The 26,237-nt window shown below is 41.0% G+C and overlaps 1 protein-coding gene across 1 annotated transcript in view; it reads right to left on the reverse strand.

Moving 5' to 3' along the window:
* KIAA1217 (KIAA1217 ortholog) overlaps positions 1-26,237 on the reverse strand; it is a 195,956-nt gene that overhangs the window by 94,683 nt on the left and 75,036 nt on the right. The window contains exons 3-4 of the mRNA XM_019471004.1: positions 17,525-17,605; positions 8,226-8,421 (exon numbers count right to left, since the gene is read on the reverse strand). Coding sequence (XP_019326549.1) covers positions 8,226-8,421; positions 17,525-17,605 — 277 coding nt within the window. The remainder of the gene's footprint in view (positions 1-8,225; positions 8,422-17,524; positions 17,606-26,237) is intronic.

The following is a 26,237-nucleotide window of genomic DNA, read 5'->3' on the forward strand; positions in this document are numbered from 1 at the left end:
CAGGGGCACGATCACTTCCCTACTCCTGCTGGCCACACTATTTCTGATACAGGCCAGGATGCCATTGGCCTTCTTGGCCGCGTGGGCACACTGCCGGCTCATGGTCAGCCGGCTGTCAACCAACACTCCCAGGTCCTTTTCCAACAGGCAGCTTTCCAGCCACTCTTCCCCAAGCCTGTAGCGCTGCATGGGGTTGTTGTGGCCCAAGTGCAGGACCCGGCACTTGGCCTTGTTGAATCTCATACAGTTGGCCTGGGCCCATCGATCCAGCCTGTCCAGGTCCCTCTGCAGAGCCTTCCTACCCTCGAGCAGATCAACACTCCCGCCCAACTTGGTGTCGTCTGCAAAATTAAGCCCTACTCACCTTGAAGGCCACCCCTATCTCCCCTGTGTGGCTACAAGGATGCTATGAGAGACATGAAAGGTCTTGTTAAAGCCAAGATGAACAATATCCACTGCTCTGCCCTGATCCCCACAGCTGGTCTATTCATCACAGAAGGTAATTGGGTAGAAGCAATGGTACAAAGTGCTTGTCTTTTATGAAACAGTTGAGTAGCTAAAAATTTATCCAGAAGGGCTCCCATCTTGAGAGTTGCTCAGACCATTGCCTCTAATATCCCGAGAGCACCCTAATCAGCAGGCTATCAACAAGCCTCTGATGCAGTGATTATCCTCTTATCCTGTTTGAATCGGGCTACTCTATAGCCAAAAATGCAAAAGGGAGAGTGAGAGAGAATGAGAACAAAAACAAGAGACAGCCTTACATGATACTACAGAGATGACAGTATTTCCCTTTGGGAACAGAAACCTGAACTCAGGCCCAGCATAGTAACTATGCATTAGAATCACTACCTAAATATATAAACAGTATTGGGAGCAATGACTAAATCCAAGAGCTGTCCTCATTCAGGGACCTTGCTGTCAGCACTGGCAGCAAATCCTAAATACACCATGCTGAGGGACAGGCTAGTACTATGCTTCTCTGTTTGGCCAAAATCTTGCACATCTTGTGATGCATGGAATTGCAATACACTTTTTTCTTTGCATGCCCTTGTGCAAATGGAAGGGTCTGGTGTTTGTGTGACTTACTGTATTAGAGGTAGACTTACAAATTTTAGCTAACGTGAAAATTAGATCAAATTTGTCCAAGTGATAGCTCCTGTGCCAGATATGACCCATGGGACAGCTCCATCTGGCCTCCTACCTTTCCTCCGAAGGGTAGTTTGGCCTGTACAAGCTATTCCAGCTGCCAAATCCCTCTTCCAGCAGACACCAAATGCTGAAAGCCCAAATTGCTGCTGCTAAATCAGAATAAGAAGTGGTGGTAGACCAGGACAAAGACATTGCACCTTCTGTGCAGGCATGATTTGTGGTGAAGAGGAAAGCCACTGCCACCTTGACATAGCTTTATTCAGTTGATCAGTTTGGACCCTAATTACTCTACCTCTCTCTTTATCTTCACTACTTTTCATTCTGGTTTATTCATGTTGCAAGGTCCTGCAATAGCAGTATTGTCTCACTATGTGTATTACCAAACATGGTGAGGTCCCATCTTTAGTTGGGGTCCTTTAGTATTACTGCACTGCAAATAAATAATAAAGATTGCATTCAAAAAACATTTAACAGATATAGCAGTGGCAGATACAGACTTGCACAGCTAGTGGTTTTATTTAGCACACTGCAGATCTACCCCAGCATCATTGCAATGAACCCATTGGATCCATGCTGATACAGCCAGTTGCAACAGAGACAAATTCAGCTCCAGTGTGACACAGCATCTAAAATATACTGCTTATACAGCTTTTTAGGGGCAGACAGAATGTGCTTCTGTTGAAACAGTATGTACTAAATAAGACCTTGCTTCTTGGAATCATTTTTTTTCAGGTATACAGAAGATGTTCTCTTATAGGAGGAAGAATGTGTTAATAAACAATAATTGAGTGCACGAGTGCTAGCTTGGGAAGGCCCATATTTCACTCTTCCATATAGCTGTCTTTCACAAATCATGTAAGGACAATAAATGAAACAGAAAAAACTCCCAGCACTATGATATGTCGATATGATTGTTTACCTTCTTTTGTTCTTTTGATGCAAAATATTTCAGGTAAGAGGTGTTGTGGTTTTTTTTTTCTTTCCAAGTCCAAAAACTTCAGCTATAATTTGAAGAAATATGAAAGAAGATAAAGTCTAGAAAAGTTGGACAGAAAAACTACTGTTACCTTAGAATATTTTAATTTCCCAGGATCTGTGTTTCAATTCAATAATTGGAACTAGTTGTTTCAGGCTGTTTTTCCTATAGACCTGACAGCCCATGTTAATATATCTGACCATGACAGCAAATATTTACATTCAGCTATAATTTGAAGAAATATGAAAGAAGATAAAGTCTAGAAAAGTTGGACAGAAAAACTACTGTTACCTTAGAATATTTTAATTTCCCAGGATCTGTGTTTCAATTCAATAATTGGAACTAGTTGTTTCAGGCTGTTTTTCCTATAGACCTGACAGCCCATGTTAATATATCTGACCATGACAGCAAATATTTACATGACCTTTTTGCATGTTGGTTGCTTTGCATACACTGTAAAAAGACAAGATAGGGAAAATTTCATTAAGATGACTGAATACATTAAAGCTATACTCAGTCTTAACTTGAAATGCAGTTCCCAGGGAGTTCCTCTCCCATGAATTAAACTGAAGATCCTGCTGACTTCATTAGGCTTGAATCATGCCCTAAGGACTCCGAGAGGGCAGTGCCACTGCTAACAAATCACAGACTTCTCTTATAAAATCTACAGCTGTTCACACATCTTCTGCCTGATTTAACATGCCTATTTTAATTTCTAGCTCATAAATAGTAAATAACAATTAATTACCATGAATATAATATGTAAGTCTACCTTTAGCATTTGTATTTTTCTGTGTAAGTCTTACAGTAAATTGCATACACATGTATAGAGAGTTATTTCTGCCATTGGGTGACAGCAACCAAGTCACTATCCCTCTCTCTGCAAAGGTTTTCCTATGTGTAAAATTGTAACTATGGCCCTGACTCTCTTTTTAATAGGCTTTGAGAAACACCTGCAAGAAATGCTACAAAAGATCCAGGTGTTACTATTATAATCAGTAACAGCATTTCCATAGAAGGTGGCAGCAAACTAATCAGACACTAAAATCTGTGCCTGCTAAAACTTGGGGTTGAGGGGCTAACAAATAATATTCAGAATATTCCATGATTGTTTAAGACTGTCCCCGTGCCAATCCTTAAGAGGTTGTGTAATTTTAGTCCTAATCCCTCTGAAGGCAAATAAAATGTAAATGTTGGCAGAATCAGTCATTTCTGCAGAGGCCTTTCAATGCCAGCTAATTTTAGGCACAGGTTGGCCAGCGAGGAGCCCAGTCATCCTCTGCTTCTTATTCACCTGGACCAGAGCAGCCAGGCGCCCTGGCCAGGACACCCAGAGAAGGTGCCTGCAGCCCGTGAGCCATAAAGCTTCATCCTCCTCAGTGACTTATAGAATCACAGAATAGTTTCGGTTGGAAGGGACCTCTAAAGGTCATCTAGTCCACCCCCCCTGCCGTGGGCAGAGACATCTTCAACTAGATCAGGTTGCTCAGAGCCCCGTCCAACCTGACCTGGAATGTTTCCAGGGATGGGGCATCCACCACCTCGATCTAGTCTCAATCTACCCCCCTTTAGTTTAAAGCCATTCCCCCTTGTCCTGTCGCAACAGGCCCTGCTAAAAAGTCTGCCGCCATCTTTTTTATACGCCCCCTTTAAGTACTGATAGGCTGCAAGAAGGTCTCCCCAAAGCCTTCTCTCCTCTAGTCTGAACAACCCCAACTCTCTCAGCCTTTCTTCATAGGAGAGGTGTTCCATCCCCCTGATCATTTTCATGGCCCTCTTCTGGACCAGCTCCAACAGGTCCGTGTCTTTCTTATGCTGAGGGCTCCAGAGCTGGATGCAGTACTCCCGGTGGGGGCTCCCCAGAGCAGAGCAGAGGGGCAGAATCACCTCCCTCGACCCAAACCCAAATCCTTGTGCATTTACAGAAATCCCTCCTAATACCATATTCTTCCTTAATCCAACCTTGCATGTACAGGCCAATCCTGCACGAGCACCTACAGCTGTTACTGCAATCGGAGGTTGTAATCACACCCTGCCCTTCGGGGCTGCGACCGATCGCGTCAACCACCCCGACCACTTGGTCACCACAGAGGATGCTGGCGCCTGCCCTTACAAAGAATCAGGCCCATCGTTTGTACAGATGTGCACAAGAGAGACTACAAGTGAAAATATTTGTCAGTCTTCGTTTCGTTGCAGACGTACCGGAGCAGCGACACCAGCGCGCTGCAGCGCGGGCACAGGCTGGCTGCTGGCGTAACCTCACTGGGCGCTTGTCAGGTTCTGCTTCCTCCAGGCAAATTGCAAGTGAAGTTTGTTGAAAGCTTTTGAGCACTTTCCAGGTTTCAGCTGATTCTCGGTCTGACAGTTTTTCTAGATAATTTTTTCCCACAGTTATCACACTGGAAAAACTCCCAGCTTTCAAATAGATACTTTAAAATACATTTAATTTTCTCTTGCACAGTGAGTTAACTTATTTTAATATCTTGCTCTGTATCCAGGCTGCAGATTGATGAGACAAGTGCCGATTTCTGATGGACCTCTTAGCCAAGAAAGACTTTCATTTCAAAAGCTGTGGCTGAAATTTTAAATGGGGCAACAATTGGAATACTGTTTTCTGGGTTGACTCCACATGGCATGCGATAGCCTCACGTGTCAGAATACCATGTCCTATTAGATTAGTCCTGACTGACAAAACCATGATGTTGGGGTAGCCAAAATGCATTACTGCTATTCCTTCTCAGGCTCCATGTTAATTCAGACCACAATTTAAAACCAAACTGACTCATATGTAGTTAATAAAACAGGAACCTATAGAAAAATTAGAAGTTCAAAAAGAAAACATCAGTTTTTTAAAACAATGGCATTGAGATATTAAATATAAAATTAATAAAAATTCACAAAAGTTGGTCATTTTCCTCACTGAAATTATGTTGGCTGAGGATCAAAACATAATTTGTATTTAAATTAGATTAAATTAAAAAACTAATAGAGATGGAAAGGGAGGTGATTATACATAGCTTGTTTAAAAATCATGTGAAAAGAAATATTTTCATGATGCTTTTAAAATTGAAGTTATAAACAATTTCCTGTTTTTTAAAAATAAACACTCTCCTTGTACTGCTGGAAGTAAAAGCAGTCCTAACAGGGCCACACTCTGCAAAGAGTCTCAAAATTAAAATTTCAGAACATTGCTCATGGTGGTGTTAGAACACACTGGCAGAAAAGACTGAAAAGGACATTACTGTAAAAGAAATGCATTGAAGAATAATAATCTAAAATTGAACTATTTTAGAATCATTCTTAGACTATCTTTTAAAACAAACTATTTGCTATTAATAGTTCCTGGAACAACTTGAAAATGACAGATTGTGGGGTGGTGACAATATATTACCTCCTATTTGGCTAGCATGATGATCCCTTAAGCCACACACATAGCTGTGACCCCTCCTGCAATGCAAGTGGGAAAAGGCTTATTTTGCTCCAGTTTCAAATCTAAAAACTCTCAACTCAAATGCTTCATATTACATTGCTTTCATTTTGCTCCAATCTAAAAACTCTCAACTCAAATGCTTCATATTACATTGCTTCCTCCCCCCTCCCCGTCTCTCATATATGAAAGACAGGCTGAGTGAAATCCTGGCCATTAAATAAAATGGTACAACTTCATATGACCGTCCTCCATCAGAACCTGGACAACACATTTCATTATATGCAACAGATGCTAAAAAAAGGGTTTAAGAGTGGACTACTTAACAGTGAGCTTCTGCAGCTCTGGTCCTCTCATCTCAGCAAAGATACTGTCGAACTGGAAAAAGTGCAAAGAAAGGCAACAATGATAATCAAATGTCCAGGATGGTTTCTGGGTGAGGAACAAGTGATTACAGCAGCACTTCTCAGCCTGGAAAAGAGATGACCTGAGGGAAATGACAGGCCTACAAAATCAGAGATGGCCCAGTGGGAGCAGATTGCGATCTAATGTTTGCTGTCACTTCCAACAATAGGACAAGGGGGCACGACATTAACTTAAAGCAGAGAAGCAAATACAAAACAAAACAAGAGAAAAGCAGTGGTTGGGCAGTAAACCAAAGTCACAGCTGCGGATGCAAAAAATTTACATGGGTTCAAAGGGAGACTGAACAAATACCTGGAGGACACATCTCTTGAGGGTTATTATACAGGCAGAAACCGTAACCACGAAATCCCTAAGCTAAAGATAGCTTCAGGCTGGGAGAGTACTCAGGGAAAGGATCACACCTACACATACTTACCCTGTTACTACTCTTGCCTAGACTAGCTGCCTATGGTCCCTCTTGGCGACAAAATACGGGGCCAGGCAGATTCTTGGTCTAATCCAGTACAGACCTTCCTATAACCTACCAGGTTTATTTGTAGTGATGAGCACTTAAGTCTTTTCCAGAAACAGGGCTGTTGTATTCTTTTCATATGTACACACCAACAATGAGAAAGCTGTTTCTAGCTCAGCTTTTGGGGGAGAAAACACCGCACAAAGCAGTGGTGCATAGCAGGCCACCCCCTTTGATGCCAACAAACAGCTTCCCAGAAGCTGTTTATCAATTCTCAGCTCCCATCCAAAACAGAAGTTCAGAGCTGAGATACCCTACGTGGCCTGGGGTAATCACTGAATGCCAGCTGAAACCCACGCAGCGAGGCTGGACTGTGAGTCGCACAGGGACCTGCAAAGGCCCAATCCCCTTCACATCGCATTGAAGCAAATAGATGTTTTGCAGAAAATCTCAGGGTGAAGCAAGCCGTTCTGAGGACGCCCTAGTCAGCAGTGACATATAAACAGAGACGAATCCTCTGCATGTATAGTAAACATACATGTGCTACATGCTTGCTCTTAAAAACACCTCTAAACCAAAAAGTCTTGTCCAGGTTGGAGTCTTCAAAATTTCTCCCCAAAGAGTCTGACACACTGGAGGCCCAGCGGGCTTTGGGAGGGTGGCAGTGCCACTCCATGAGCTGACATGGGCAGGGATCAGCCCCTTGTCCCCAGCCCCACTGTTCTGCACTTGCCAGCTCCGGGGGTGGCAGGGACCCCTGTCCAGGTCTGTTTTCTTCTCATTTGTTGTGTTTGTCAGATATCTTAATACTCTTGACAGAAACTGTCTTAGATTGTTGAGGAACAAGTAAACCACCATGACAAGCTTACAAGCACGGTATGACTTATGGCCCAGCCTTCGGTTTATGTCACTCTGTTATGTTGGGAGATGAGTCTACAGGAAAGCAGCATTTCAGTTTATTACCTCTGAGCAAAAACCTGCCTTCCTCAGCAATCCGCACGCGAGTTAATGCTGCCTTCTCGCAGCAGTTTAACTGCCCTCTGGTGTCCTCCCTCAAAAAAACAGCCTTTACTCGTACCATCCATCAGCTGAGAGCAGAGTCTCCAGGACAAAATCCACCCTTATAAAAGGAGTCTGGTTCACAGCTGGGCTTAATTCAACCCTGAGATATGGGAAGAACGCGGGAAGCAGAGTCATCCACCTGCGCTAACATATCACCCCTGTCATCACGCAGATGGAAGAGCACTGCCCCAAAGTAAAGGGCATCTCTGTCAGTATATACATTCAAATCCTCTGCCTGGAAAGCTACCACCACACAAATACCAAGTCTTTTCACTAAAAGCTGGATCTGTCAGGCAATGATATCTCTAGGTTTCTTCCAACCAGGTCTGGCTTTGAAGAGATGATAAAGTAGAACCCTTGTGTCTCCTGCCTGAAAATGAGGGTGCAATCTTATTAAGTTCACTGCCACATAGTGTGCAGGCTTGGCAAAAAGTATTTGCAATATTGGGTTTTAACTGTTAGTCAGCATTTCATGTCAGGGTCTGCATCTTTCTCCTTGTCTATCATGTTCCCAGCACACTTTCAGATCTTATGAAAATAATTTCACTATTCCCCAAGTTACCCAGTACTCCATACTGAGCTCATTTCCAAAGAACAACCTGACATTAAAAATAATGTACCCCCAAAGTCTTTACTTTTTTAACCCCAAACTATTTAAAAACTATTTTAAATGCACAAAGGGAAAACACAGGCTAAGAGCAGAGAGGAGAAGGACTGAAGCGGGGTCTTACCCAGTGATCTTTCCTTCGTTTGGTTTGCCGACCGTACCACGGGAAGGCTTGCCCGCGTGCGGCTGCCCCTCGAAAAGGGGGTTGGAGAATCGCCCTCGGACATGGCCTCTAAGGAATCTGCAGAAGCTTCTGAGAGGTGTTCTGTCTGGTCACCCAAATTGGGCTGCGGGCTCTGGGATGGCTTTGGGCTTCTTGTCTGCAAAACAGAGCATTTCATTATTGGTCTACTGAAACCGGAATATGGGGGGAAAAAAACAAAGAGAAGAAGGAGTAAGTCCAAACTTCTTCAAATACTGGTATGCTGAAGGTCATTTCTGTGTACGTTATTTAGGAAAACAGTGTCCTTGGGTATTCTGCTACGGTTTTTATGGTTGTACATCCACATTGCAAATTTTATTGCTAACAAGGCCCTCAGGATAAGACATGTGCTGAGGAGATGTATGGTAATGCCATTCCTTGCTGCTCAACCAACCACTATAGCATAGGCCTGTCCACATACACACAAACACACACACACACGCACACGCTTATGTTGACAAGTCTACTAAGAAAAATCCTCCCAAAAGAATTACTGTGATGTAGTTGTAAGCTATCAATCTCAGTATATTCTGCTGTGCCATCTATTAAAGGTACGGGTCATGCAGCAAGGCCAAAATAGCCACCCAACATTTCTAGCTGAAATCACAAACAATTATTTTGCTTTTTGTTGCATCAGCATAGATCAGAAATGTCTTCATTAACTGACCAAATTAAGTATGATTTTTACTGGGCAATCATACTAGTAAATTGCTAAACACAGCATCTGGAAAAAGCCAACTTTCTCAGGAGAGGAGAGAGATGGTTTCATTTATGCACTTCTACTGACTCCATTGTAAGCTCTGCCTAATAAAAACTCAATAGGAGATACAACGTCCTGAACATTTTTTTGCTAACTATAAGTGACATTGTAAGTGCTTTCTACAAAGAGGGGTTGCTTTAAGAAGTATACTCGATATTGTTTAGTGAAACTCCCTCAACTACATGTTACTATTACTTTGGAAGAATAATTTTCCAGTCTCTCAAGCAAAGTCTATATCACAACAAACAAGAACAGACACTGTACAAGCAGAAAGTCAAAGCAAAGCAAGCTTACTCTGTCCCAAAACCCGTATGTAAAAATGAGCTTTATAAAGGCTTATAATCAGCACAGGCACAAGATGTCATAAAACATATACGCTTTCCTCTTCCCTATCATTTAAGGCCAGATGCTAGTACGTTAAAAATCCCCTGTATTAAAATCAACTTCAGCTCTAGGTTCGAAGATGCTGTCAAGATCCAGAAAAGATTTTGCTTCTTTCTGGAAAGCCAAGATGACTTATCTTGCTGACGTCTGGTCCCTTCAGTGGTTTTTCAAGTGAAATGAGGTGAGCTCGGTTCAGCAATAGCATGCATCACATAATATTCCCTATGTGACCTTGAAAGTATGAAGAACTTTAACTTTTATTAGATTTTCATTAGCTGGCTATAGAAGCCTGTTGTTGCCAAGTTGTGCAGTTGCTCACAAACTACAATAAATTAAAAATACCTCACAAGAAAGCTAAATCTTCCAAAACTTCTCACTTTTGAAATGCAAATATTAAAATATTAAAATGCAATGTCCCGCAGTGAAATTGTTCAAGAGCATTGAATTTTTGCAGGACTTAAAGCTAACAACATTTGTTCTCAGCAAACTAAAGTATGCTTTGAAGTGCCTCTGACATGGTCAGCACTAGTCTGCAGGTTGTAAATACAGGGACTTGTGCCTGAAAATTTACAGAGGTGACAAGTGACCTGCAAACAGAGAGAAAGAATTTGATTAGTCAGTACTTCATTCAACTTTCCAAAATGGCTTGGGAGCCATCACTGCTGAAGTATTTTATTTACACAGGCATATTACAGGAGTACTACCAAGCCAAGTCATTACAGCTTTGTAGTTCCTTGTACTGATTAATAACTTATCTGTATGTATCCATTAATAGGGAGCTAGAAGGCACATAATTCTCACTTTCTAGAAAACCATAACTAAAAATAAAACAAGATGCAAAAAAAAGGCAACAAAATCAACCTGCAAAAGGTCTTTAACCAGAGTTTGTTGGGAAAGGGATTGCTTTTGTTTCTTTAAGAAAAAAATAAATCTGATAATATGAATCAAGCTTATTTTGCTTTGCTTTTGCTTATTTTTGTTTCTTTCATTTGAATCCCCAGATGTCATTTGAGGCATGCAGTTGCATGTATATAGTTTATCAACACATATGAACAGGTGCAAATTTAAGCAGTAAGGGGATACTTCATTACCAGCAGCAACAGACACAATTTCAGCTGTGCAGTTGCCCAGCATGTTCTGTCAATGCACAGATGGAGCCAACCTCAGCAATGTTGTGTTTCTTTGGTTGTCCCTGGGGCAATTCTTTAGGACCTAACATACAGCATCTCAGATCCCCCTGGATGATAATGCCAGCATTACTGTGACTAAAAAAGACCCCTTTTGGCAGCCCTCATTCCTCAACCCAAATACTGCAGTCCCAAGAGACGTACCGGAGCCTTCCGAGGCAAGGCAGAGGCACATCACGGATTGTGCTCACACATGAAGTTTGAAAGGCTTCAAGCTATTTGTCATGCTCAACTCATGTAAACATTGCAGTTTCAGGAGTAATTCTGAATTTTAAACAGATTATAAAAAAATCCTCAAACACAGCAACAACAGTGGCTATTCAAGTAACTGAGAGATATGAGTGCACGTTTGATAGGAAAGCACTAGGCTTGATGTTACTTAATAATCAAACGGATTCCTAGGCAGCACTTCTTAGGAAAACCAGCCCATGAAGTGGGGAGAGGACAAGCAACATTTATGGAGCCATAACCTACAAGGACTTGTAAAGATAGTCAACGAAAGCAGGGCAGAAATCTTCAGCATTATCTAACCCTTGTAGTAATTATTCAGCGTGTTGATTCCAACATCAAATAAGATAAATAAGACAGATGGAAAAGAAATACATAATAAATCGTACCATATATGTTTTTTCCATAGAATATTCACTAGCACATTTTAAAAAATATTCAAAAGCTTAAAATAATATTTCAGAAAGTGTCCCTTTAAGTACGTTTCAGGAACTAGCACGCAGTATAAGCATTTACAAAATAAATATTCTCCATATAGCTCATGTTTCAGGACCCATCAGAACCCAACTAGAGTCGCAGTGTAGACTGCTGCTACTAAAGTCAGGATGGCACTGTAGCTCCATGTTGCATAAATCCAGTGAAAGCAATGAACGGGACATCACTGTGCCTGGGTGGCTGCCTTTTTGATATATCTGCTAGCAAAGGGCAAAAACCGTAATACCTAACAGAGAAGAGAACTCAGGACATGCCCACTAAGGAGCAGCACTATCCAAAATTAAGACATTTGGAAGCAGATACTCCACACAGGCACACAAAACCAAGGAAACACCAGCACTTTCCAAGCCACACCTCTGGGATAAATGCCAGAAACAGAAGAAGGTTCAGAACCGGGCAGCACGTCTCTCTCTGTTCCCCTGTGCCAACACTAGTTAGGTTACAATTTCTTCAGTCAGCCATGGTCTTCCCCCCCAGCTATATGTTAGGAGACAGCCCCCTGCATGTTTCTTTGTGCAATAGACTTGATTTTTCAGCCAGCTGAGTAAAGCTGAACCTCCTTGAGGACTTCTCCGATAAAAGATCTTGCCTATGCTAGTTCTGGGTAAGAAGCTCAGCAGAAAGGAAAGGCCAAAATAAGGATGAACAATTCCCGTGAAAACTGACATATAATTACATAGTGCTTTGAGATTACTATTTTATTTAGGATATACTTTTTTATTTACAAGGATATAGGTCCCTGTAACCTTTTCAGGGTATATATTTAAGTATAACACCTGGAGGTAGCAGTTACAGGAGATCCAGTATCTTCCAACTACTCTTGGGATTTGATCAAGAATTAAAACTGTGGTTAATCATGCCTCATGACTGATGTCTGTCTGTTACAGCTTGCCCAAAGTATGCACTTTTAATGTATCTGCTTTAGTTCTTTCACTGACTCAGAAAAAAAAGATGCAAAAAAGTGCAATGCTCTTTGAATGCAACAAAATTTCAAATAAATAAGAGTGAAATCAGAAGGTCCTGAATAAGGAAAGGTGAAATACTGCAGAGATGCCAATGTAATGAGCAGTCACAGGGCACCAGAGATGGTTTTTAAGTGTCGTGCATGCTTCTGCCTCTGGTCCTCTGCTCACATTTGCCCCCACTAATCCTCTCACCCTTTTGTTCTACTCGGTTTTATGGCTCTGCTCTTCATAACATCCTTCCACGCTCATTTCCAGTTATTTTCCATACTAATCTATATAACTGAAACCTTTTTTCCTTCTTTTCCTTTTCAAAAATCTCTCCTGCAAATTTGCTTCACACATTTTCACAGACAAAAAAGAACTAAGAAAACAATCCCATGACCTGAAGAAGGATTTAATTTCATCTCTTGATCAATTCACACTTTTTATTTCCTGTCTCCAGGAACTTCCTTAGCCTTTATCTTGACAGAAACTTATCTCTTCAGCAGAAGAAACTCATCGTACACATCTTCGAAGTTGCTAGCACTCCTGGCAGTGTACAAATGGTAAACAAAGACATCAAAAAATAATACAGCGTTAGTAAAATAACTCTTTCCAATCATGTGCTCTAAAGAACACACTTAGCATAGGCAAAAAAAAAAAAAATTGAGTGTCTCTTGACATTTCAAGTAAAGAAGAAAAATGAGAAGAAAAATGAAAAGAAAAATGGAAACCTGCTTTTCTTGACCTTCAGGTAAACTATTTGTCCTGTGACTTGTGCTGAAGATGGCTACTGGATATGTGACAGACTGCAAATATGCATATGAACAGGCTGTGTTTAATGTATGAGGAATTTATGAACTCTGAAATATTGTCACAGCACATGAGCTCTTATTACTGCAACAATAATATTTCTTCATCACATTTGTGTCAAATTGTCCAAATTATGGTTGTCTGAAGGAAGGATCTGCTTTTTCCAAAGATACAGAGTCTTTGGGGTCCCATATTATCACAACTACAGGGATCTACTTGTCTGGACATGCTATTAGTGACATATTGCTGTTGGAGAGAAAGTGAATACTACCCACATGTTCTTATTTTTAAGCATTTATTGTAACAATGTTTTCCATAGCACTTTCTCAGAAAAGTTAAATGCTTATACATGTCTGTATAAACTAAAGTTCATATTACATCTGTGCAATGGATGCATTTGGACACTTTCTCTCACGGGGGGAACTGGGGGCGGGGAGGTGATTCAGCAGCTGAATGCAACATAAAACCATCTTTCATGACAAGCTCACTTTTCTCTGTGTGTTATTTCACCATTATGAGATGCAAAAATCTATGGCATGTTCCTTTCAGCCACCATCAGTTGGAAATGGTACCATGCCAGGAGCAGGCGCATGCCAGCATCCGTGCTCTCGAGAGCTGAAGAGAGCAGGAGGGCAACTGCCCACTCGACACCGTGTAGACTCTGGAGGAGTTATTTATACTATTCCCCGATGCCTGCTCATGGACTAGTGGATGTCTCTGGCTTTTATTTCTGTATTTCAAACACAAACATTTCACTGTTTTCTGTTGAATCAATGACAACAAGTTACAAAGCCGGTCCTTGCTCACAAGCACTCTCAGTTTAGTGGCAATATTAATTTCTATAGTATGAATGGCCAGAAGTCTTTCCTCCTGGATAAGGAGAGACACAGTGCCTGAGCCATGGTTGCCCACCGTCCCTAGCACTGAACCAAGGTACCCCACTTGCCTGCAGCCTCCCTGACTTTGAGGCATGTTCTGCATTGGATGCTGCCCGAGCTCCCCCTTGGCTGCGGTGCTACCGGCCTCCTCCTGCCGCTGGCGGTCCAGGGGAAAGCCTGAGTTCACCATACTCACCGCAGGAAGAAAGCAAGCAGAGCACAAATCACAGAGCCCTCCCCGGGTCGCCTGCAGTGCGGTAATTAAGCAAAGCAATGAATTCAGGCTACGTGAACCTGAGGTACAGCCCCGGTGCAGATCTTTTCACGCTCTGAGGAAGGGAGGAAACAGACCCAGAAGAATTTTCCCAAGTAAGGTAAAAGAAAGCGTTCCCCTTCCCTCCCAGCATGAACAAGAAGGAGGGGAAAATAACTCAGCCAATGGCACCAGCTGCCACAGGAAGGTGCTGCATTAAAACCTGGTAATGCTCAGTCACAGCCACACATTACCAGAGCCCATCGCTACAGCGGGGTCAGAACGCCACACTGAGTGGTTATTTTACTCATCTCTATGAATTCATCTGAAGGCAAAACTCCTCCCTGCTTATGACAGGATCTTTATCAACACTCTTTGTATTTGCTGATGCTGACCCCAGTTTCTTTCACCTAGCGGAAAAAAACACGTCTAATGATGTGTCAGAATTTATCTGCTATATTTTTAGGTTAGAATGATATTCAGATCATCCTAAAAATCTGCACATTTTCCCAGGAGCCTTGCTAGCTCCTGTTGGTGGCCAGCTGCATGCTCCCTGCTGTGGCAAGCTGCCAAAACCCATTTCTTTTAATCCCGAGTGCTGTGAATCACCAAGCAGCACATCCGCAGGCTGCCGACTCCTGCTCGCCCTTCACAGGACCATGGCTTGCTCTTCAGCAGGGTGATCCCCAGAGATATCAGAGAAAGTTTTTCATGAAACTGTTATAAATGACTGACATGAAGCAACATTTTCAAACTTTGGTTCCTAACTGTAAGCGCCTAGATAAATTGAAGCCTGTTCTTCAGGAAAGCTGTGTGTTTACAGTAAAGATATTCATTAGAAGCAATAAAAGCTGTAGGTGCTCAGCACTTACGCTGCCAGACCTCTTATTCAGATGTTTAATTGGAGGAACTTGCATTTGAAAATGTTGCCCTAAGGAACTCAGCAGCCCGTCTAAAAGCAGCTTAATTGGTCCAGACAAGTCCAGACTGAAATATGCAACATGCTGTGGCATCTCTTTGGAATACATGAAATATCAGAAAAGCCCGAGCCATCCACGTTAAAGTGTAAAAATATTTCTCAGCATGTTTCTCTCCGAATCCAAAGTTCTCTTTCTACAAATGCCAGCCTGAGATTTTAGGGTAGAAATTGAAGTAAAACAATAGACAAAACTAATAGTCACCCACTGGTAATAAGCAAAAATCACACTGAATGAAATAAATCTTTCATTTAAAAATAAAATCGTATAACTCTATGCTTTATTCTGATGCTTTCTGACATGAAGTATTTATTTATACGTGATAGCTAAATTTAAGAAGTGACTGATCACCTCACTATTTTTCCCTGCAAAGGCTTCTATGGCTCCATCAATTTTGCTCACAGCAAAATTTGTTCTTTCACAGTCTCTGTCATATTCTTGCATCACAGCTTCAGTTTATTATTACTTTGTTTCCAATTCCAGCCTGGACATCAACATTTGTCTTAATTAAAAACTTATGGCAGTTTCAGTTGGAAGCTATTTCTCTTTTCCCTCCTAAAAACCCTACTGTGAAGTATTCATGAGCCAGCATGACCCCTTGTTCCATCCGGGAGATGGCTGCATTTCATCAGCAGTGGGTGAGGTAACTCCTACCTACACAATCCCCAAAACCGTCATGAGAACTCTGAAGATTAAAAGGGATGATTTAAACAAAAACTGTCATTATGCTGATTAAAGGGGAAAGATCTTTACATGCTTAAAACAAAATGCAAAAAGGGGCTGAATGTACCTAGGGGATAGTGTGTTCTGATTCAAGAAAATTATTAGCTACCCATCCCTGTGCTCCCACACATGTCCCTAAGGAAAATAGGAGGAGGGTCTGTTTTTGTGGTGTCTGTTTCCCAAAGCAAAGGAACACGATGCACCGGTCCTGGAAAAACCTGTTTTTCTGTGTTTCTACAAGCTAAGAAGGAGGTCTTAATTAACATGCTATTTTAAAAATAACTGAAAAAAGAGCTATTAACACGAAGGCTGGTGAGTGGGAGCGAGGTCTTCGGGGCAGGGTGTGAGCTGCCCTCTGTGTGAGCCGGGCCTCGGCAGCCGGTGGGCACTGCCGGCCCCCGGCAAGAACAAACCCCCGGGAAAAGCAAGCAGGAGGCAGAGCCGCCTCCGGCAGCAGCATACCCACGCCGGTGACTTATTTTTAGCCTCTACTCATGGAAGTAAACGTGTGACGAAGTGCTTATCAGAGCTTGTTGCTCTGGCACCTGGGGAGAGTTAGGGGGCTGCTGCAAGAGAGATGCTGCAGAAGAGAGGAGCAGGAGAAGCTCCTTGTCACAGTGCCCTTTCGCTTCTTTTTCCCTCCCTCGAGGCCATCTCCTTGGCAAAGGAGGGAGAAGCCTTACTGCTCTCCACACCTCTGCCTCTCCCACCCTTCCCTGTGGTCGGCATGTTTATTGGCCTATTTAAATCCTGTAAGTGGAAACAAAACGAGTCGGGAAGCGATGAATCAGCTGCAAATAAGCCGCTGTGCACTCTGCGTGCTCCAAGGCCTCACTCCTTGCTTGCAGTACGTGTTATCTTGGTGCTTTTGTGATTGTGCTTTTGACTGCAGTAGAAACCACGCAGAGGTACCTTTTACGTAGGTATCTAAAAGGCATGTGTGCGTGCACTGCCTGGGTGGGGAAAAAAAGTAACTGTTCATAGACATCCATTCTATATGGTATTACAAGCCATATAGAAATGGAAGAGGAGCTCAATAGGAAGAATGGTGAGATACGGGTGACTTCACAGGTGCACAGTGTACATATAAGATCAATTTGCAAGTTGAGAACTAAGCTTTTTTGCATGTCAAATACAAAAATATTTACTCCTGTGCCCACAGAGCTGTCCTTAACTTTGCAGCAAGACTTTTACCCCTTAAGCCAGTTCCAAGTATGTATAAATACATAAATAAAGTTAGAATTGGGACAGCTGGTAGGCATCAGTTATTTATTTAGGACCTCCCACTGACTTTTGGTGGATTTCAAAGCATCTAAGACAAGAGCGTGGACTTCATGTCTATCATGCCATTAAAGGAAAAGTCAGAATTAAAAAAATTGTCAAAGGATGCACATGCATCACACTCCCATATGCAATTAATCTATATGAATGACACTTCACTGCTGTGAAATACAGAGGGAAAAAGCATGCAGATCCATATTTATTCGAGAACGCTAGTTGTGAAGCAAGACACACACAGTTAAAGGGTAACAAACTCAATCCACAGCAGAGTGCAGAAAAAATAAAGTACAGTACTAACTCTCTGAGAGGATTCAATTTTCATCAAGTACCTTTGAATGTCAAGTTCTGAATGAAGGGAGACCAACATGCACTGCAAAACCTGTGGATCAAAGAGAGAAAAGAAGGGGAGGGGGAGAGATAATTGTTAACAGGAAAAGAAAAAGGAGAACAATAGAAATTAAAAGAGAATAACCTGTACATACTGAAAGTATACTGAGTAAAGGAAGAGAAGAGAAGAGAAGAGAAGAGAAGAGAAGAGAAGAGAAGAGAAGAGAAGAGAAGAGAAGAGAAGAGAAGAGAAGAGAAGAGAAGAGAAGAGAAGAGAAGAGAAGAGAAGAGAAGAGAAGAGAAGAGAAGAGAAGAGAAGAGAAGAGAAGAGAAGAGAAGAGAAGAGAAGAGAAGAGAAGAGAAGAGAAGAGAAGAGAAGAGAAGAGAAGAGAAGAGAAGAGGCACTGAAAAATAATGAAGGAAAGGCACATGTGCCAGGGAACAACATGGTCTATCAATACTTAATATGCAATATTCTCAGGACCCTTGCTGGACTCAGTTGGGATGCGCTACGTGTGGTGGTGTGTCAAAGAAATGGAGAATTTTCTTCTAATATAAGAGTTAATGGCAGAGGGTTGAGCCACACAGCTTCAAATGTATATCTAGCAATGATATCTGATAAGAAATGGCAAAATATGCATTATTCCTAAGAAATGATACAACTCTTGGCTGGAGTTAGCAGCAGTCATTACACTTGTGTTGGTTTCACACTTACTACAGAGACATGGAATCCTTAAAGCAGAACTTAGAAATACTATATTACTCTTGACTAACCACAACTTTAAAAAGAATAAAAGATAAACTATGATATGATTAAAAAGTATTCTCCAATCACATCTCTCTTTACTATTCCACATCTGATCTTAAAGCACACAGAATATGAAAATGTGCTAAAAGGGGTTTAAGGGCCAAAAAACCCCAAACATTTTTTCCCTCCAACCCATGAATGAGATGCAAATTGGAGGGGAAATTGCCTGCTGCTGTTTGAGTCCTTATTGGTGGAGGTCCTGTATTTTCCTTAATCTTCATTTGCCTGCGGGGTGGAGGTGGGAGTAAAAGAGATTTTGTATAGTGCTCTGAACAACCTTCTCTGAGCAATCGATTCCTCCTTCAGCCAGAGTCAGGCTCCCACAACAACTGCTGCTGCCCCGTTCAGAGCATGCAGCTATTCATACCAGGCAAAGAAATGCAACTGCTTTGATAACAAGGACGTCATTGTTAAAGAATCTTATTTAGCAAATAATTATAATACCAACATCATAATTAAGAGAGTAATTCAAAGACTCTTTTGAATTTTACAAACCCAGGGGATATGAGCATATGAGAGCTGATTCTGGGACGAGATAAGCAACATGTAAGTATGCTGTGATTTTTCACGTTTTTGTCAATTGGATACTTTGGAAGGGCAGTACCATTTTCTTTAAAGAGAACAACAGATCATTTTTCTCCCTATGATAAATGCATCATTTAGAATTGTTCAAGTAAAATGCGATTTTTTACAAATAAGCTATTTATGCAAACACAGTGCAAATTAAATGTAGCCTTCCGGCAACAACTGGATAAATTCCAATTCCAAACCACAGAGACAAAACAGTCTGTTGCTAATGTCTCAGTAACAGTGAAACTGTATTAGGGTTTTTCATGTTTTTATAATGTCACCACCCCGCACATGCAAACCTGAGAAGTTCTATTTGCCCTTTAATTAAACTACTCCCCTGATTAAAAAGAAAAAAGTTATGGATTCTCTAGGGACTAAATCCTATCTCAGTGCCAAACACATGAAACTTCCAAAGGAAAAATTCATGCTGCATGTTTGCTTGACATTCAGGCATCATTACACATCAAGACCACGCTTTGGAAGGGACATTACTCTGCACAATGGCAACATTAAAAGAGTGCAACAGTCGCCCTCCCTAAAGCCATTGCATAGGATCAGCTTGAGCTACTTAGTTTCCTCGAACCCTGTCACCTCATGGGGAATTACAACTGTGTGCCTTTTCTCTGGACTTTCCTACTCCCAAAGGAAGTAAAACATCAATTCTGACCTCAGGGCGGGTAAGGAAATGAGGATGCTTGACAAAACCAGCAACATTTCCCACCCCCAATCTGGGCAAAATGCTGTCTGTATCCTTACCTCTCCCTCTCCTCTTATCATAACATGGTATTTATTTTATTTTTAAAGCAAGTAGATAGACGAGGATTTGCAGGTAAAATATATAAAACTAGTCCACCTAGATCCAGAAGTCTCTCCCTCCTCTTATGGGAGTTGATCTGAAATCATATGGATGTGATGCAGGATTAAGAGTCAGCATTCTTTGAATAAACACAGTCTGGCAGGGAAAAATGAACCACACACAACTACAGAACCACAACAGCAGTGCAGCAGCAGGCTTCACCGATTCCTGCATAAGGTAGCACAAGGAAGCAAACAAGGCCTCCACAGTGTTACATAGCAAACTTCAGATCACCTAAAGAAGATCCAGACATGCCAATATGGGAGAAATATAATCACGACCATTACTGTAGCCCACGTAAAGACCTTATTATGAATGAAATTTGAAGACATTTGGGTCTGAATCCAAACCTGAAGCATGGCTTCCTTTGGAACTTTCCAAAATATTTCTTAACTTTCTATATTCCTTTCCAAACTCAACACCACACTGATGCCTTCATCAGCACTCTGATGACCTCAAGGGTACTTAAAGAGGGAAAACAATGATGATCTATTTCTTCCTTTCCTCATAGATTGTAGGGGAATATTTTTTTTTTCCATCTGTGGGCATGCATGTGGATATATATAGTCCACAATGATGGGAAATGAATTCAAGGAGAGCTTTGCAATTTCCAGATGCAGCACGGGCTGCAATCTCGCCCACCCCAGGGACAGGTTCCTGGGACAATCCCCTGTCTCCTGCTTCCCTCAACGACTCCATCATTTTTCTAGAGAGGTGAGGCATCAGAGCAAACACCCAGCATGAGGGGAGAAACAGGATGTTGGAGCAAATCCCATAGAAGATTAAAAAACCCTGGACTTGACTTACTAAGAGATAAAGAGCTGTAGAGCGCAGAACACTCAACTAACGTGCTCTGAGCAACCTCTGCTGGCCAGCAGATAGGATCCCATGCCTCCTCCTAAATGGAGTTGTACAGAGCCTGTGATGCCATTCCCGTATATGAGAGTGCAGATCCTCAGCTGGTTTCAATGAACATTACTTGACCAGCTTGAACAACATGAGGAGAGCCTATAAAAGGTGGGCCTGTCCCAGTGAGCTGGAAGAATGAGAGGGATTTCCACTGTCTGTCACCAAAGACCCTCAGAGCAGAGAGGCTCCTGTTGAAACTAGTGTTAAGCCTTCATGATTTGTGAAAGTAAATAGCCAGAATACAAGAGGTACCAACTCCTGTCCATATTGGATTGGCATGCGAAGAAACAGATTAATACAGGCAGGTAGACATATAAAGGTAATATGGAGAAAATCAACAAAAGAGCATAAGTAATTTCCTCTGAAAAAAGTGGAAAATGTTAGAGGCCAAGGAGGATAGTGGAAAACAAGGCTGGGACATGGCATGCACCTAACGGAACGGTTGAAGAACCTTGCTAACAGCACGTATGGGGTGTTACATGGAGAAAAACTAATTTCAGGAGCCAGTCTTTATTGTAATGAGAAAGGTACCAAGGGCAAAGGAAACAGCGGCCAAACATGTTGCTTTTGAACTTTAAACCTAAACGGAGCGAGTGGTAGCCCTGCAAAAAGGTGTAGAAAGCTAAGAGTCATAGGAGGAAAGCAAAGATGCGAGGAATGTGCTGAATGTCATCAAACAAAGTCATAAGAAAAGTCTGGTGAATACCACTTGTAAGGTAGTACCCAAAGGATTAGCATGCAGTAACTTAGGGAGGACAAGGATTAATATCTTGGAGCTGACTGATTGTATTAGTCATTATCCCAGGGCCTTCAAAACAAGGGTGAATGAACTGTAAGTCTGCCTTGTGGGATCTGCTTGCTAAGCAGATCAAAGGAAAGTATTAACCGTTTTAAGCAGGATCAGGCCTGTTGAACACTGAAATGCTAAGTCTCCAAAGGAAAACACAGATGCTTGAGACACTTGTGTTGATGATTTAGTAGGAGACATCTGTCCCCCTGAGTCAGTCTGAAATAATGTCACAGAAGGGTGCTAGGAGCGCGATGTGCTCCCACCGCAGGAATGCAGCACTGCTGTTCTTGCTGGCAGTGACGATACAAGCCAAAGTGCCTTTTCACTGAGGTACTGGCAGTGCTGTGAAAGTGGAGAAATCGGGGAGCACATTAAGCTTTCCCCTTTTTTCCAGTCTGTGTAATACACCCTTGATTTATGCTTCTGATGAATTTCAAAAGGGAAGTCCTTACAAAGGCAGAATACATTAAACTCGTTACATTTATCGTGGGTCATCCAGGAAGATGACACAGCTGCTGAGATGAGAAGTCGTTAAAATCAGAGAAATGCATGGGTATGGTGTGAAGCAAAGCTGGGTTAGCCAGGACGTTACAATGCCAATTAGTGTTCCCTAGGTTTACAGTCTCTAGGTGAGATCCTGCAGAGACATGCAATCAGCCCACGCTGGAGGGAAATGATAATGAAAACACAAAGGGCTAAAGATGAGTATGTAGATGATGATATACGACTAAACGAGATGCTGACTCATAAGTCCTCTTAAACAGCTTGAAACTGAAGGAAGGAAATGAGGATCAACTGGCTATTTCCTGTGCACAATGGTTTTGTGGGGAGGATGCGAGAAAGTGATATTTCTCAACAATGCTGGGATAGGAAAAAGTCAGGATGGTAACTCAGTTGGGTTCAGGCCAAAGAGGTTCTTCCAACAGAAATTTTAAGTGCACAAGTATCTGCCAAAGAAGGGAAAGGGTGAAGTCTTTTATCACATGAAAATACGAAGTCAATGTACAGGATCAACTGCAAGCAATCTGCAAGACAGCATTTAAGCAACTGCAGAGAAAACGGAGATGGCCAATGACAAATGGTTCAAAAGGAAGCACGGAAACAAAAAGACCAGTGAAATGTAAACCAGGAATGCAGTCAGAGAGATGAGAACAAAGGAGGAGGTCTGCACAAAACATTAGGACTTCTTATGTTTCAGGATTTACATTTTTGAGCACACTCTACATCTACAGCATCCCCCAAACTGTGTATGTTCTTTGGCTCCAGCTCATTGAACATTAGAGCTGAAAATGACACGTGTTAACTTGGCAAACTTTTTTTTTTTTAATTTCCAAACAAAAAAAAGTGAAGAAGTGTCTCCTCTTCATTGTTGCTTTTGTCTTTTTCTCAGTTTTTGTCAAAAAATTCTTAAAAACTTGCGTTTCATTTAATTTCAGTGAGGATTAAAGCTAATATTTTATATAATTTCATATAATATTTAATAAACATTAAAATCAAACAACTAGAACTAGACAATTTTTCAAACATCTCAAGGGAATCCAGATCATATTCCAAATCATACTTTTTTAGAGATATAAAATAGTTACACCCTTAAAGTAAAAAATAGTCTGGTATTTGAGAGGTTCAGAAGTTCTCCAGGGTCACATAGCCTTCCTTCTTTGGCTGTCTCTCCACCCATGTGGAGATGCTATGTTGAAACTGCATATTTTCGCACTGTCTCAACAGAAATACAACATTGCATCTATACTCCAGTTTATGTGTAATATCAAGGAAAAACATAACTTCTTGTTCACCTTAGATGACTTATAAGTTTAGGGGTTTTTAAGCAAGATCCTGCAGGGTATTGTATATTTCAGTCTTGGCTCCATTATGGATTTATGCTTAAAAGTATATAATTAAGCACACAATTAAGAATAATCATATAAGAAGTCCATGAGACTATTTGCATGAGTGAAGTTAGGCATGAATGGATCATTTGGTTGTTCTTGGGTCCTAACACCTACAGTGGTGAGTGCTCATCAAACTCTTTGCTTTCCACATTTCACATAAAAGTAACCAAGAAAATAAATAAAAGAAGTTATTCTTGTATTTATGATTTGTCTGTCCCCTGCTACAGTATTTAAGTACCACTGTGCCATGCAACATGCAAACCCAGATTTGGTGCAGGCTGGAAAAAAAATGATGGTTGGGTCTAGTTTCTCTAAGGTAATCTGAACCTCATTGGAATCTGTGAATCTGAACCTGCATCACTCTTCTGCGATGCAAAATTCTGTATGCGAAAAGCCTACATTGTACAGACATGGAAAACTGAAAAAACATTGTCTGAAGATCTCAAAGTTGGTTGCCTAATGAGGCGTATGAGTTTACAAGGAGGTACCTCACCATGCCTCCTACTAATTCTGGTAAGATTTGCAGGGAACAGAACAATTTTGAATTAGTGGTTCAATTAGGGGTTTTCAGCCACTGACGTGTAATATCTGAGATATCTGCAGTTTAAATATGGATTCAGACACTAAACTTTACTAAGTTAAGTGGCAAGAATATTGTCTACCATTTTTCCATATCTGTCCCGCAGTTAGAAATGGGGACAATTAGACAAACACAGTATCTTTGTTTCCAGTAGTCTGTCTCTCCTATTATTCATTCCCTTCCTCCTATCATCATCACCTCTTCTTGGAATTACAATATATTGCTGAAGATAAACAACAAAAACCTATTATGAATCTTTATAAAGGAATAAAGAAACAATGATGACCTAAGAAGGAAAAGATTTTCATGAGCTGTCTCCGGTATTTTGAAAAGTAAGTAAGAATAATAGAGAAAATATGATGTAAGTGAGAATAATAGAGAAAATACGATGTTTAAAGAATATAGCTGTTCCTCTCTCTCATTTTTCTGTGGTATTTTTCTCTCAACTTTATTTAAACAACTGGCTGACCTGGTTATTCATACAATAACCATCACCGAAAAGCACAGTATGGTGTATGCAATGACAACTGATGGTCTACTGAGAACAACATCTTCTGAAATGCAGAAAAACGCATGGCCTTGTCATCTTCCATCGCTCAGATTTAATTGTAAAGTTTCTTTTATAAGTTCTTTTAGACTTCATTGTGGTCTTCACTATTATGTACCTTATTTTCTAGGCTGTGATCAGCTCATCCAATTAAACCTTATAAAAGCTATTCAAAGTGATCAAAATTTGGCTTATTTCCTATTCAAAATGATAAGGTTACAGGAGTTGCTCCCCCCCAAAAGAAAAAAAAATTATATGGTAATTACTCAGAAGACAGCATAAACAAAAAAGTGGCTGTACACACATTTTGTTCCACCTTTCTGCTATGTTCCTCCATAAGACAAAACAACATTAATGGACAGGTTTTCTAACAACTTAAACCCCAAAACTCCAAATGATGGGAACTACAGGTCTCTGCCAAGAACCACCACTAACTACTGCCCTAGACAACTTTAGGAAAGAGCTTGTGCAGTATATTATCTGCCTATGTCAGGATGCTAGGGGACTGCACCCAGTAGCCTGCTTTTGTGCTCAGCTCTTATGGAAAGCCATAAACTACTTCGTTATGTGCTTCAATGGGCCTGACTTCTTTTAAGAAAATAGGTTGTAGAGCAGAAACAATTTAGAGAACACCCACCAAGGGTAATCTGGGTAAGACAAATCAATCCAGAACCGTAGTGGCAACCCTATTCCTTGGCGAGTGTTCTCTTACCAATTATTTCTTGATATACTAAAGCGTTCTTAGGAAAGTTTCATTAATCAGAATTCCCTTGACCACAGAGAAATAGGTGAATAAATTTGATTACGTTCACTTTAAACTGTATACAGCAGTAATCTTCCAAAGGTGCTCTTTGGATTTTCTCAGGAGAAAAATCTCCTGGATTTAAAAAAAAAAATAATCCAGGCCCACAAAGATTTCCAATCATAGCTTTCGGTGGTCTGAGAGTTATCAAGTTTTGGTTCCCATTTCAGTCCTTACAAAACTACTTTTCCTGTCCTTGGCCCACCATATACAACAGAATTCACAACACCTATTTACCTTACAAGGATTCTGCAATAATTAACTCATGAACAGTTTCCAGCACACTGCAGGGAAAACCACTATATAAAAGTATCACATTTATACACTACATTAAGTTTGCTCTTAACCTCTTGTAAGGATCACAAAGACTCAGCACAGGAGTGAGGTTTTGTTAACCACAGTCTCCTAGATTTTCTCTTAGAACACCTAAAACTTTGAATTACAACATCAAACATAAAATCCCGTCTTATTATTAACTGAATTTATTACCTTCCACCCTTTCTTAAACACATACCTGTCATCTACACAATTACAAGAGAGATATGAACTCAGAAACGCCTTTGTGCAGCATATACCAGCTTACACTTGAATAGTATATAGAGTAATTAGAGTGGAATCCAGCTGAATAAGTCAGTCTTATTATCTTGTAATATCAGTTATGTCGTATTAGTGAGCTAAATATTAAGTACATATAATGCTATACACAAACAGTGAGATTCTGCAAGGTCCTGAGTGAATCCTGGTTTTGATACAATCAGATATCACCGCTATGATACTAGGGGCTAATTAACATCAGCCAACATTAGCTTATGGAAAATTATCTTGACATCACTATTGCAAAACAACACTGTAAGTTTTCATTGATAAGGAAATTTAAATATTAACTTCAATTTCAGATTTTTATAGATATAGATATTCAAATATTATATATTG

The sequence above is a fragment of the Aptenodytes forsteri genome, unplaced genomic scaffold (genome assembly GCF_000699145.1).
Source record: "Aptenodytes forsteri isolate BGI_AS27 unplaced genomic scaffold, ASM69914v1 Scaffold336, whole genome shotgun sequence".
Taxonomy (NCBI): Eukaryota; Metazoa; Chordata; class Aves; order Sphenisciformes; family Spheniscidae; genus Aptenodytes; species Aptenodytes forsteri.